Here is a 13,707-nt window from a genome sequence, read left to right as displayed (position 1 = left end):
TCCCTGGAGCTGTGAAGCAGCAGTGCTAACCACTGTGCTACCGTGCCACCCTTGATTTAATTTCTTGATTTAAATCCTTGATTTAATTTCAAAGCTTTCCATTGATTATTTGTCACTGTTAATTTTGAGCTCTTAATGCTTTTTTTCAATGACGTACTATTTTTGGGGTGAAAGCAGTTCTCACATTTCAGTCCAAAAGCAACTATCGAAACCAGTTGAAGCAGGTGTTGGATTGGCTGGCTTCAGGGACTGCGTCATTCTTCCGCGACGAAACGGTTACGTCAGAGGTGCGACAGCGCGTGTTGCCGGGGCTGGAGCTGGAGCTGGAGCTGAGCGCGTGGTTAAGTTGTTCTTTCGTTATAGCGACTCAAAGTATCGGTGTACTAAGGCTGGCCGGAGAGGACCCTCAGCACACTGTCCAGGTAGTCAGTTACATTATCTTCCGTACGCTTAACTTGTACACTGAGCAGCAAGAGCAAGACTCCCCCATTGCAAACACGTTGCTGTCCCTGTGTGTTTATGTGTACACGTGCGAAGCAATGGGTTATAGCACTTGCTGCTCCATATGTGTAGTTAATTAAGAAGCCCCTAGTAATGTGGTGCAAGTTATTTCATTTCCAGTTATTCCTTTTGAATGACTAGAGTTGAACCCAGTATTATTGAGGGTTCTCTTTCTCCAATCCCACCAGCGAGGCATTCCAGTTTCTACTCCGAGCCAAATTACTGAAGTAATTTAGCAGTGCCCAAAATACCTTTGGTCAGTCGCACGTTTTCTTGACTGGGTCAACCTTTCAGTTAGAGAATAATAAAGGGAAGTATGGCAGAATGTTTTTGTTTTATTGGTTCAATGCTCAGCTGTGGCAGTTGGTAACACTAGCTTGGGAATGACAGGGTGTTCTAGGTTACATAGAAGCAGGAGATGGCCATTTGGCCCTTTGAGTCTACTCTGCCATTCATTTTGATCATGGCTGATATTCAATGTCCTGACCCCCTCCCCCATATCCCTTGATCCCTTTAGCATTAAGAGCTATATCTAATTTCTTCTTGAAATCAGACATTGTTTTGGCCTCAACTACTTTCTGTTGTAGTGAATTGCACACACTCAGCACCCTCTGGGTGAAGAAATTTCTCCTCACCATAATCATAGAATCTCTACATTGCAGAAGAAGGCCATTCGACCTGTCGAGTCTGCACTGACCACAGTTCCACCCAGGCCCTATCCTCGTAACCCCACACTTAACCTGTTGATCTCCCTGACACTAGGGGCAATTTAGCATAGCCAATCACCCTAACCCGCACGTCTTTGGAGGTGTTAAAAAGGTTTATCCCTTATCCTCAAACTATGACCCTTAGTTCTGGACTTTCCCACCTTTGGGAACATTCTTTCTGAATCTCCCCCGTCTAACCCTTTCAGAATTTCATGAGGTTTCTGTGAGATCCCCTCTCATTCTTCTAAACTCCAGTGAATATAATCCTAACTAACCTAGTCTCTCCTCCTATGACAGACCTGCTATCGCAGGAATCAGCCTGGTAAACCTATGCTGTACTCCCTTTATACAAGGACATCCTTCCTCCGGTAAGGACACCAAAACTGCACACAATACTCCGTGTGGCCTCATCAACGCCCTATACAATTGCAGCAAAACATCCCTATCCTTGTACTCAAATCCTCCCATTATGAAGGCCAACATACCATTTGCTGCCTTTACTGCCTCCTGTAGCTGTGAGCTTGCTTTCAGCGACTGATGCACAAGGACACCAAGGTCTTGCTGAGTATCCACCCCTCAGTTTACACCCATTCAAGCAATAGTCTGTCTTCCTATTGTTGCCACCAAAGTAAATAACTTCACATTCATCCACATTATACTGCACCCGCAATGCATATGCCCACAAACTAAACCTGTCCAAATCACGCTGAAGCATCTATGCATCCTCCTTATAGTTCACCCTCCCACCCAACTTTGTATCATCTGCAAGTTTGGGGATAATACATTCAGTGCCCTCTTCCAAATCATTAATATATAACGTGAACAGTTGGGGCCCTAGCACAGATCCCGGCGGAATCTGACTAGTCACTGACTGCCAATCAGAAAAAGATCCATTTATGCCAACTCTTTGATTCTTCTCTGCTAACCAGCTTTCTATCCATCTCAAGACATTACCTGCAATCCCATGTGCTTTAACTTTGCATCATTGTTTGTTATGTGAGACCTTGTTGAAAGCCTTCTGAAAGTCTACGTAAACCTCATCCACTGGTTCTCCTCGGTCAACTGTTACAGAATTCTAATAGATTTGTCATGCATGATTTCCCTTTTGTAAATCCATGCTGACTTTGTCTGATTATACCACTGCCTTTCAAATTTTGAGATATGAAATTCTTGATAATGGACTCCCCAGCAACTTCCCCAGTACCGGTCTTAGGCTCACTGGTCTATAGTTCTGTTTTTTCTGCACCTCCCTTTTTTTGAAAGCTGGGCTTACTTTAGCTACTCTCCAATCTGTAGGAACCAGATCAGAGTACGAAGAATTTTGGAAAATAACCACCAATGGATCTACTATTTCCAGGGCGACTTCCTTAAGTACTCTGGGATGGAGATTATCAGGACCTGGAGATTTATCCACCTTCAATCCCATCAATTTTCCCAAAACCATTTCTCTACGAATGCTGATTTCCTTCAGCTCCTCACTAAAACTTGTTTCTCTCAGAACTTCTGGCACATTATTCATGTCTTTCTTTGTGAAGACTGAAGCAAAGTACGAATTTAATTCCTTGGCCATTTCTTTATTCCCGTTATGAATTTGTTTCTGACTAAGGGGCCTACATTCGTTTTTGTCAATCTTTTTCTCTTTACATAGCAATAGAAACTTCTACAGTCAGTTTTTATGTTCCCCGCTAGCTTACTTCCATATTCTATTTTTCCCTTAATCAACCCCTTGGTCACCCTTTGCTGAATTTTAAACTGTCCCCAATCCTATTGCTTTTTCTTGCCATTTGTATGCTTCTTCCTTGAATCTGACACTATCTCTAATTTCCCTTGTAAGCCATGGTTTGGCCACTTACCACTCTTGTGCCAAACAGGAATAAACAATTTCTGGAGTTCACCTATTCATTCTTTAAATGCCTGCCATTGCCTGTCCACTGTTTTTCCTTTCAGTAATGTTTCCCTGTCCATCATGGCCAATCCATGCTTCATAACATCATAGTTACCTTTATTGAGATTCAGGACCCTGGTCTCTGAATCAACTACATCACCTTCTACCTTGACAAAGAATTCTACCACATTATGGTCACTCGTCCCCAAGGGTTCTCTCTCAACTAGATTGCTAACTAATCCTTTCTCATTGCACGACACCCAGTCCAAGATGGCCAGTTCTCTTGTTGGTTCCCCAGTGTATTGCTCCAGAAAACCATCCCCTATACATTCCAGAAATTCCTCCTCTATTGTACTGTGACTAATTTGACTCTCCCAATGTATATGCAGATTAAAGTTGCCCATAATCACAGATGTTGCTTTCATAGAATCTCTACATTGCAGAAGGAGGCTATTCGGCCCATCGAGTCTGCACTGACAACAATCCCACCCCAGGCCGTATTCTCGTAACCCCATGTATTTTCCCTGCTAGTACCCCTGACACTAAGTGGCAATATTGCATGGCCAATCAACCTAGCCAGCACATCTTTGGAATGTGGGAGGCACTTGGAGGAAACCCATACAGACACGGAGGAAATGTGCAAACTCTACACAGACACATGCTTGAACAGATGCATCTCTGATTTCATGTCTAATGCTTTTCCCAACATTGTCACAACAGTTTGGTGGTTTGTCTACCACCCCCACCAATGTTTTTATGCCCCTTGTTGTTTCTGAACTCGACCCATTTAATTCCACATCATCTATGCTACTATCTTTCCTCAATATCATATCAATATCATCTTTGACCAAGAGTGCATCTCCACCACCTTTTCCTTTCTGTCTGTCGTTCCTAAACATTGAATAGCCCTCAGTGATTAGTTCCCATCCTTGTTCACCTTGGAGCCACGTCTCCGTATTGCCAACTATATCATTCCGCTTTACAGGCAGATCTAATGATCATGAGAGATTTAATAAAGGAAGTTAAAATGTGTGAAAAATGTAGTGCATAAGAAAATCCTGCAACGGAAAGACAAACTAGTAGGACATATTAAAATCCCTGTTCCTAAATGCATGCAGTATTCAGAATAAAGTCAATGAGTTGACAGCACAAATAGAGACAAATGGGTATGATTTTGTGGGGATCACTGAAACATGGTTACAGGAGGTCCGGGACTGGGAGTTGAATGTCTAAGGGTACTCAGTATTCTGAAAGGATAGACAAGATGGAACAGGAGGTGGAGTTGCTTTATTGGTTAAAGATGACATCAAAGACTATTTCCTCGGGTGGATGGAGCTATTACAAGGGGGCATAACTATAGGGTTCGTGGTGGGAGATACAGGACGGATATCAGAGGTAGGTTCTTTACGCAGAGAGTGGTTGGGACGTGGAATGGACTGCCTGCAGTGATAGTGGAGTCAGACACTTTAGAAACGTTTAAGCGGTTATTGGATAGGCACATGGAGCACACCAGGATGATAGGGAGTGGGATAGCTTGATCTTGGTTTCAGATAAAGCTCGGCACAACATCGTGGGCCGAAGGGCCTGTTCTGTGCTGTACTGTTCTATGTTCTATGTTCTAAGGCTGTATTTAGAAATGATATTGGCACTAAGGACCAACATATTGAATCAATCTGGGTGGAAATAAAAAATCAAAGGAAAAAGCATCTTGTTAGTGATAACTTACAGGCCCCCAAGCAATCTTTCCCAATGGGGCATAGTATAAACCAAGAAATAATGAGGGCTTGTGAGAAGGGCACAATGGTAATCATGCGTGATTTTAACATGCATATTGACTGGATTAATCAGATTGGTAAAGGTAGCTTTGAGGGAGATTTCATAGTGCATAAGGCATTGTTTCTTAGAGTAATATGTTATGGAGCCAGCCAGGGAGCAGGCTATTTTAGATTTAGTATTATGTAATGAAGAAGGGTTGATAAATAGTCTTGTTGTCAAAGCTTCTCTTGGAAAGAGTGATTACAGCATGCTAGAATTTCAGAAATAGATTGAGTAAGAGAGCACAGTGGGCCCTATTTTACCATTTTGATTCTCAGTGCTGGGCGGACGTGAAACTGGGAGTTTCAGATCTGACTTTTAGACCCGTTCTCAGGTGCCCCCATATGCACCCTACCTGAAAAAAATATCAACAATTCTGAATCGTGCTGCAGAAGCCTGTGGGTGGGGCTTAATGCGCCTGAAATCCTGGAGCTCTGATTGGTGCCTCCAACTGTGCATGCGCAGAAAAAAAAATGATAGAATGCAGCTACCCTGCCACATCGCTCCCGGGCTGGAGAATGTCTTCCCTGGCCCCCACAGATATTGCCCCATCCCCCACAACATTACTGACCCCCTTGCCCTCCACCCCCTCTGCCACCCAGACCAATTGCGCCCTCCCCCCCACACACCCCCCCTCACTGATCTCAGGCAGAGTGGTAGCAGAACCCACCTTTCTTCTCCCCCCGCCACCACCAATCTCAAGCAGAGAGCCATCGGACCCCCCCATCCCACACCCCGTCTCAAGCAGAGAGCTATTGGGCGCTCGGCACTTACTTCCTCACTAACTGGAGCGTCCGAATCGGACTTGTGTAGAGCATGTCTGTTTTGCACCGATTCTGGACGGGTGACCGCGATGGTAAAGGCGGAAGTGCCGGTAAGGTTGGGCGTGCAGCCCATTAAGTCAATTTAAATACATGCAAATGCATTTAAATGGCTGTCATGCCTGTTTCGGGCCTGGTCCCAATCACGGCCATTTTCGGCCCTTGGTAAAGGGGGAACTGGCGCGGGGACGGGCGCAGATTGCGCTACTCGCCTCATGTCCGACTTTACCAAGTTTTTGTGCCCGAAAAGAGGTGCAACTTGATGGTAAAATTGGGGCCAGTGTGTCATACTCGAGTTTTAGCATTGGGCAGAGGTAATTATACAGGCCTGAGGAAAGAGTTGGCCCAAGTAAACTGGGTGCAACGAATTGAGGGCAGGACAGTTGAGGAACAATGGTGGATGTTCAGGGAGATATTGAATACCTCACAAATGACGTATATTCCTTAGAGAAAGAGGAATTATGAAAGGAAGAAAAACGTTCCATGGCTAGATAAGAAAGTCAAAGAGGACACAATGGCAAAAGCTAGGGCATACCAAACTGCAAAAGCTTGTGGCAAGCTGGAGGATTGGGAGAACTTTAAGGTTCAGCAAAAGGCTGCTAAAAAAGAATCAAAAGAGCTTAGATTAACTACGAAAGGAAGTTAGCAGAAAACATAAATACAGATACCAAAAGCTTTGACAAGTATATAAAGAGAAAAGCTAAAGTAAATGCTGGCCCTTTAGAGGACAATAATGGTGAGGTATTAATGGGGAACACATGGCGGAGGCACTAAACCAATATTTTGCCCCTGTCTTCATGATGGAGAATAATAAAGATTTTCCAAAAACTGCAGTTAATGCAGAGGAACTTGGTGTAATAACCATCACTAGGGAGAAGGTATTGAATAAACTAATGGGATTAAAGGCAGATAAGTCACTGGGACCTGATGGCCTGCACCCTAGGGTATTAAAGGAGGTGGCAGCAGAGATGGTGGATGCATTGGTTATGATATTTCAATATTTCTTGGATTCTGTTAAGATCCCAGTGGATTGGAAACACGCTAATGTAACGCCCCTAATAAAAAAAGGAGAAACATAAAGTAGGAAACTATAGACCGGTTAGGGAAAGTCATGCTTGACAAACTTGCTTGAGTTCTTTTAGGACATAACCAGCAAGGTGGACAGTGGGGAACCTGTAGATGTGGTATATCAAGACTTCCAGAAGTTCTTTGCCAAGGTGCCGCATGGAAGACTGATCCAGAAGATGAGATTACAGGGGATTGGGGGTAGAGTGCTAGATTGGATTGAGGATTGGCTGACTGACGGAATAAGAAGTTTAACAACACCAGGACTGACAGAAAGCAGAGGGGCGGGATGAATGGGCCCTTCTCTGGCAAGCGAAATGTAACTAGCGGGGTACCACAGGGCTCAGTCTTGGACCTCAACTGTTTATGATATATATCAATAATTTGCAAACAGGGACAGAGTGTAACATAGCAAATTTTGTAAATGATGCCTAAAATAGGTGGGAACGCAGGCAGTGAAGAGGATATAAAGATCTTGCATACGGATCTAGTTAGGCGAAGAGAATTGTGGAATTCGCTTTTGGAAGTCGGATCAAAAACTGATGAGACACGGGTTTCTCTGCAAACCTTCTTTATTGCATTGGAGGAGAGATCGCTAGACCATGCGCATCAAGCATGGGTTCGTGAGTCTCTGTCTGGCTTACAAAACAGTTTCAGTTATACACGACGGAGAAACATCCACATACTTCTGTTAGCCAATAAGGGCATAGCTGTATTGTTACATTTTGATTAGATTACTTTCAAGAACAAAAGGCGATAGCCACGTAAGGACATGGCTATTAAAGTTTCTGATTAGATTACTTTCAAGAACAAAAGGCCAATCGATAAGGCCCTGCCCTCCGAAGCCAGAACCACAATTACCTATTAGCAGTTTCTTTAACGTGATCATTAGTTTCGGTGAGCCTTGTCGCCCTCGCCTCAGGCCCTTTCCATAACCAGTTTATCCCTCAACTGATTCCTAGTTACGCATCCCAATTTTAACCCTCTTCTCAATCTACCTTATACACATTCTCAGAATGGACCAAAATTCGGCAGATGTCATTTAATTTAGGTAAGTGTGAGGTTATCTATTTGGCAGAAAGAATAGAAAGACAAATTATTACTTAAATGGAAAGCAGATTCAAAATGCGTCCAGGCAGAGGGATCTGGGTGTCTTTGTTCATGAATCGCATAAAGTTGGAATACAGGAACAGCATATAATAAAAAAAAAAGCAAATGTGATATTGGCATTGATTGCAATGAGACTGGAGTATGAAAGTCACCAAGTGTTCTTGCAATTGTATAGGATGTTGGTGAGACCACATCTGGAGTATTGTGTCCAGTTTTGATCTCTTTATTTGAAGAAGAATGTGATGACATTGGAGGCACTTCAAAGGATGTTCTCCAGATTGATTCTGGGGATGAAAAGGTTGTCATGATGTGGAGATGCCGGCGTTGGACTGGGGTAAACACAAGGGTAAACACCTGAAGAAGGGGCTTGGAGCTCCGAAAGCTTGTGTGGCTTTTGCTATCAAATAAACCTGTTGGACTTTAACCTGGTGTTGTTAAACTTCTTACGATGAAAAGGTTGACATATGAGGAGAGATTAAACAGTTTGGGCTTGTACTCGCTGGAGTTTAGAAGAATGAGAGGGTTTCTGATCGAGGTATATAAAAGTTTAAAAGGGATTGATAAAGTAAATGTAAAACAAATGTTTCTTCTTCTGGGATGATCTAAAACAAGAGGTCACAGGTATAGGTTGAGAGGTGGTAGATTTAAAACGGAGATGAGGTGGTGAATTTGTGGAACTTGCTGTCCCATAGTGGTGGAGACTGAATCGTTGAATGGTTTCAAGAGGAAGATGGACTTGTTTCTAATTAAAAAAAAGGGAAAGGTGGATATGAGATGAGGGAGAGATCAGCCATGGTCTGATTGAATGGCAGAGGAGACTTGAAGAGCTAAGTTTGCCTACTTCTCCTAATTCCTATGTCCTGCCCAGGTGTAACCCGTCAAACTGTGATGGTTGTAGAGAAAAACCAGGGAACTACAGACCAGTGAGCCTCACGTCAGTGCTAACTTTAAACGAATATTAAAGTTTTAAGTATTAAGCTGTGCTCCTAAATTCTCAGCAATATAACTAATATGACAAAACACTGTTAAAACTACGCAGGATGTATTTTGGTTTTTCAGCTGATCTCTCATGTAGGACTGAGTGAGCCATGTCGAATGCTGCAGAAAGAATTAGTCTCTCTGCAACATTGTTGGGCATTTTCTCTTGAGCTATGCGGCGTGCTACTATGTAAGAAACTAATTGTGCTTTGCCATTCAGTGTTAAATTTCTGCTAAGAACTTGAGCTGATGATTTCAGTTCAGTGCCAGATGCATAAGCATAGATGTCGGAGAAGGTTGGAAAGAATAGTAAGCCTGAGGATTAGGAATGTTTCAGAAACCAAAAGATGACCAAATGTTTATTTTACAAAAAGTAAAAAGCGAGTCAACTAACTCAGAAAATGAAAGCGGATTGTAAGAGATTTTGCAAGTAATATAAAAAGAAAGGGAGTCAATGAGAGGGGAAATTATCATGGGGGGTGGGGGTGTGGATGTGATGAAATGGCAGAGACATAGAACGAATATATTTTCTGTCTTCACAATAGGACACCAGTATGAAGGATAAGTAAAAGACTAATGAGAATCAGAAACTTTTGAATATCAGCAGAGAAAAATAATTGGAGAAACTTGAAAAATAAAAGTTAACAAATCCCTATGACCTGACGGTTTACATTCTAAATATAATGACAGCTGAGATAGTGGATGCTCAGGTTAAGATTTCTCAAAATTTCCTAGATTTTCCAGTAGGAAAATACATACGCACATACAAATTACATTGATCACGGACTGCAAGAAAACACATTATTTCTGACACATTGGAAGTTCTGCTGGGGCCTGATAAAGTGTACAGGGGGGTTGTTTTCCCTAGCTGGGGGATACAGAACATGGGCCGAGTGATTGGGCATATTTATTAGGCTGAGGGATTGCTCATTTAGGATTAAAATGAGATAGTTCTTGACTTGGGGATGTGAATCTTTTGGAATTGTCCACCCCAGGGAGCTGATAGATTTTAATCTCAAGAAGTTGAGGGATATTTGATTTGAATTATTAGTGACACGTATTAGTATGCAGTGAAAAATATCGTTTCTTGTGTGCTGTACCGTACATTGAGAAGGAGTGAGTGCAGAACGTAGTGTTACGGTCATAGCTAGGGTGTAGAGAAAGATCAATTTAATGTGAGGTACGTCCTTTCAAAGGTCTGAAGGCAGCAGGGAAGAAGCTGTTCTTGAGTCAGTTGGTACGCGTCCTCAGACTTTTGTATCTTTTTCCCGATGGAAGGTGGAAGAGAGTATATCCGGGGTGCGTGGGCTCCTTGATTTTCCGAGGCAGCGGGAAGTGTAGACAGTGTCAACGGGTGGGAGGCTAGTTTGCATGATTCACTGGGCATCGTTCACGACCCTTTGTTGCTTATAGCATTCTTGGACAATGCAGGAGCCATACCAAGCTGTGATACAACCAGAAAAAATGCTTTCTATGGTGCAGCTGTAAAAGTTGGTGTGAGTCATAGCGGACATGCCAAATTTCCTTGGCCTTCTGAGAAAGTAGAGGTATTGGTGGGCTTTGTTAACCATAGCGTCGGCCTGGAGGGACCAGGACAGGTTGATATGGGGAGCAGGAAAGTGGAGTTGAGGTAGATGATCAGCCATGGTTTTATTGTAAGCGGCTGAATGGGTTTTGCTCCTGTTTGTTTTTATTTCATTAAAACTTTTTGTAAAGAATGCTGCATTGTTCACATTTGTATTTTGAATCCTTTTTTTTGCCTTTTCAGGTTTGATTTTGAGGAAGTATGACAGATGAACGAGGAGATAAAGATATTCAGCTCTGTCTCCAGGCAGATGCAGCTGAGAAGAAAGTGATCTCTGAGGGCAGTTTATTGATGGAAAGCAATAATAACTTGGCTGACAACCAACATGAGCTGCCAGCAGCAGAATTGTACACTCAAGTGTGTAAAAGTGAATCCCTGATGGCTGCCTCTGAAGTTGGCGTGATAAAGCTGACCGATTCTAAACATCAGAATGAACTCGGTGTTCCATCTCCACAGTGTATTCCAAGTGAAATTAATGGTAATGTAATGTCTTGTGTAACTCCAGCAACACCTGTTGCACAAGGGAATTTAGATGATAAGTCAAGCAAAGTCAACACCTCGGAGAACTGTGATATTACATTAGTCAGTCCTGCCGTGGTCACTGGTGATCAAGAGATGGAAGTTTCTGTGTCTGCTCGGCTGGAGACTTTATCTTTTAAAAGATCGCCATTTGTGTGCCAGAATACAGAGGATACACAAGGCGAACAGTCAGGCCAGAGCAGTGACTTCCCCCAGGTTGATGTTGCGTTACAAGATTTTGCAGCTGACGAGGAAGACAGTGAAGATGAAAGCTCATCATCTGAAGACACTACATCAGACAGGTGAGCACTTAATGAAATGAATTGTTAATTCCTAATTGCTCTTGGAATGTGGTGGTGAACAACTTTGTGAACTGCTGCCGGGTGCCAGTCAAGTGAGTTGTTTAATGTTAGATGGTGTGGACCTACTTGAGTGTTGATGGAGCCACACTAATGTAGGCAAATAGAGAGATTCCATTATACTCCTGACTTTTAGATGGTGGACAGGCTGTGGGGAGTCGGGGGTGAGTTTCATGCTGCAGAATTTCTAACCTGTTCTTATAACCACAGTATTTATAAGACTGATCATGATCAATTGTTAAGCAATGGTAACCCGCCAGGGTACTGATAGTAGGAAATTCAGTGAGGGTATGTCATTGAATGTCAAGGGGAGCTGGTTTATATTTTCTCTTGTTGGAGATGGTCATTGCCTGGTACTTTATATGGTGTGAATATTACTCGTCATTTGTTAGCCCAATCCTGAATGTTGTCCAGTTCTTGCTCAATTTGGAAGTGGCCTACTTCAGGCTCTGAGGGGGTCACATGGTGCAATCATCAGCAAACATCCCCACTACTGACCTTATGATGGAGGGAATTAATGAAGCAAAGATTATCGGGGTAGGTGGAATGTGGCCTTGAGGCCACAGTCATCAGTTATTGTACTGAATGATGGAGCATGCATGATGGGACAAATGACCTGCTCCTAATTTGTATGTTAGCTGAAGATGGTTGAGGAACTTTTGCAGTGATGTTCTGGGACTAAGATAATTGATCGGCAACAACCATCTTTATGCTAAATCTGACTCCAGTCAGTGGAATGTTTTCCTGCTGATTCTCATTGACTTCAGTTTTACATGGGCTCCTTGATGCCATACCTGATCAAATGCTGACTTAATTTCAAGGGCAGTACCTCCCTCCTCAGCCTTGAAGTTCATCTCTTCTCTCCATGTTTGGGTCAAGGTTGTAACGTGATTAGGAGATGAGCAGCCCTGATGAAACTCAAACTGAGCATCAGTGAATAAGTTATTGTTGAACGAGCATCATTTGATAGCATTGTCGATGAACTTTTTGTCACCTTGATTGAGAATAGACTGAGGTGGTCAGAGCTAGGTTAGATTTGTCCTACTTTTTGTGGACAGGGCATCCCTAAGCAATCTTCCCTTTTAGAGTCATAGAGGTTTACAGTACAGAAATAGGCCCTTCGGCCCAACTTGTCCCTGCCGCCATTTCTTTTTAAACCCCGAAGCTAATCCCAATTGCCTGCATTTGGCCCATATCCCTCTATACCCATCTTATCCATGTAACTATCTAAATGCTTTTTAAAAGACAAAATTCTACCCGCCTCTACTACTTTCTCTGGCAGCTTGTTCCAGATACCACCCTCTGTGTGAACACAATTGCCCCTCTGGACACTTTTGTATCTCTCGCCTCTCACCTTAAACCTATGCCCTCTAGTTTTAGACTCCCCTACCTTTGGGAAAAGATATTGACTATCTAGCTGTTCTGTGCCCCTCATTATTTTATATACCTCTATACGCTCACCCCTCAGCCTCCTACACTCCAGAGAAAAAAGTCCCAGTCTATCCAGCCTCTCCTTATAACTCAAACCATCTGGGGTTTTGCTGGGGTTGATGCAGTGTTTCAGCTGTACTTGAACAGCTATGGCTAGTTCTGAGGCATGTTTTCAGTCCTATTGCCCTTGGCCTTGCACTGTTCAGTGCCTTCTGCCACTTCTTGATATCATGTGGAATGAATCGAATTGGCTGAAGACTGGCACAGGCCGAGATGAATCATCCATTCGATACTTTGGTTGAAGATGGTTGCAAGTGCTTCAACCTTACTTTTTGTACTGATGTGCTGGGCTACCCCATCGTTGAGGATGGGGGTATTTGTGGAGCTGCCTCCTCCAGTGAGTTGTTTAATTGAAACTTAAAGTATAACATTTCTAGCCAAAGAGTATTTTTTCTTTTTCTAGTTAATTTATTTCTACGAGATATCTATTAAAAGTAATGCCGTAGAACAAAAAGAAGTACAGCACAGGAACAGGCCCTTCGGCCCTCCAAGCCTGTGCTGATCATGATGTCAGCTTAAACTAAGTACGTACTTATGGAGTCCGTATCCTTCCATTCCCATCCTATTCATGTATTAGTCTAGTTGCCCCTCAAATGCTGCTATCGTACCTGCTCCCACCACTTCCCCGGGCAGCGTGTTCCAGACATTCACCAGCCTCTTTGTAAAAAAACTTACCTCGCACATCTTCTCTAAACTTTTTCCCACGCACCTTAAACCTATGTCTGAGAGTACTTGACTTTTCTACCCGAGGAAAGAGCATCTGACTATCCACTTTGTCCATGCCACTTATAATCTTGTAGACCTCTATCGGGTCACCCCTCAACCTCTAATTCCAGTGAGAACAAACCGAGTTTATCCAACCTCTCCTCAC

The 13,707-nt window shown here is 43.0% G+C and overlaps 1 protein-coding gene across 1 annotated transcript in view; it reads left to right on the top strand.

Moving 5' to 3' along the window:
* Positions 1-278: 278 nt before the first annotated feature.
* The window catches only part of naf1 (nuclear assembly factor 1 homolog (S. cerevisiae)), a 235,343-nt gene continuing 221,914 nt past the window's right edge, over positions 279-13,707 (top strand). Inside the window, exons 1-2 of the mRNA XM_078212093.1 lie at positions 279-422; positions 10,651-11,288. Coding sequence (XP_078068219.1) covers positions 10,669-11,288 — 620 coding nt within the window. The 5' untranslated portion in view covers positions 279-422; positions 10,651-10,668. The remainder of the gene's footprint in view (positions 423-10,650; positions 11,289-13,707) is intronic.

The sequence above is a fragment of the Mustelus asterias genome, chromosome 1 (assembly GCF_964213995.1).
Source record: "Mustelus asterias chromosome 1, sMusAst1.hap1.1, whole genome shotgun sequence".
In the NCBI taxonomy this organism is placed as follows: Eukaryota; Metazoa; Chordata; class Chondrichthyes; order Carcharhiniformes; family Triakidae; genus Mustelus; species Mustelus asterias.
This window is presented reverse-complemented; position numbering and strand designations above follow the sequence as displayed.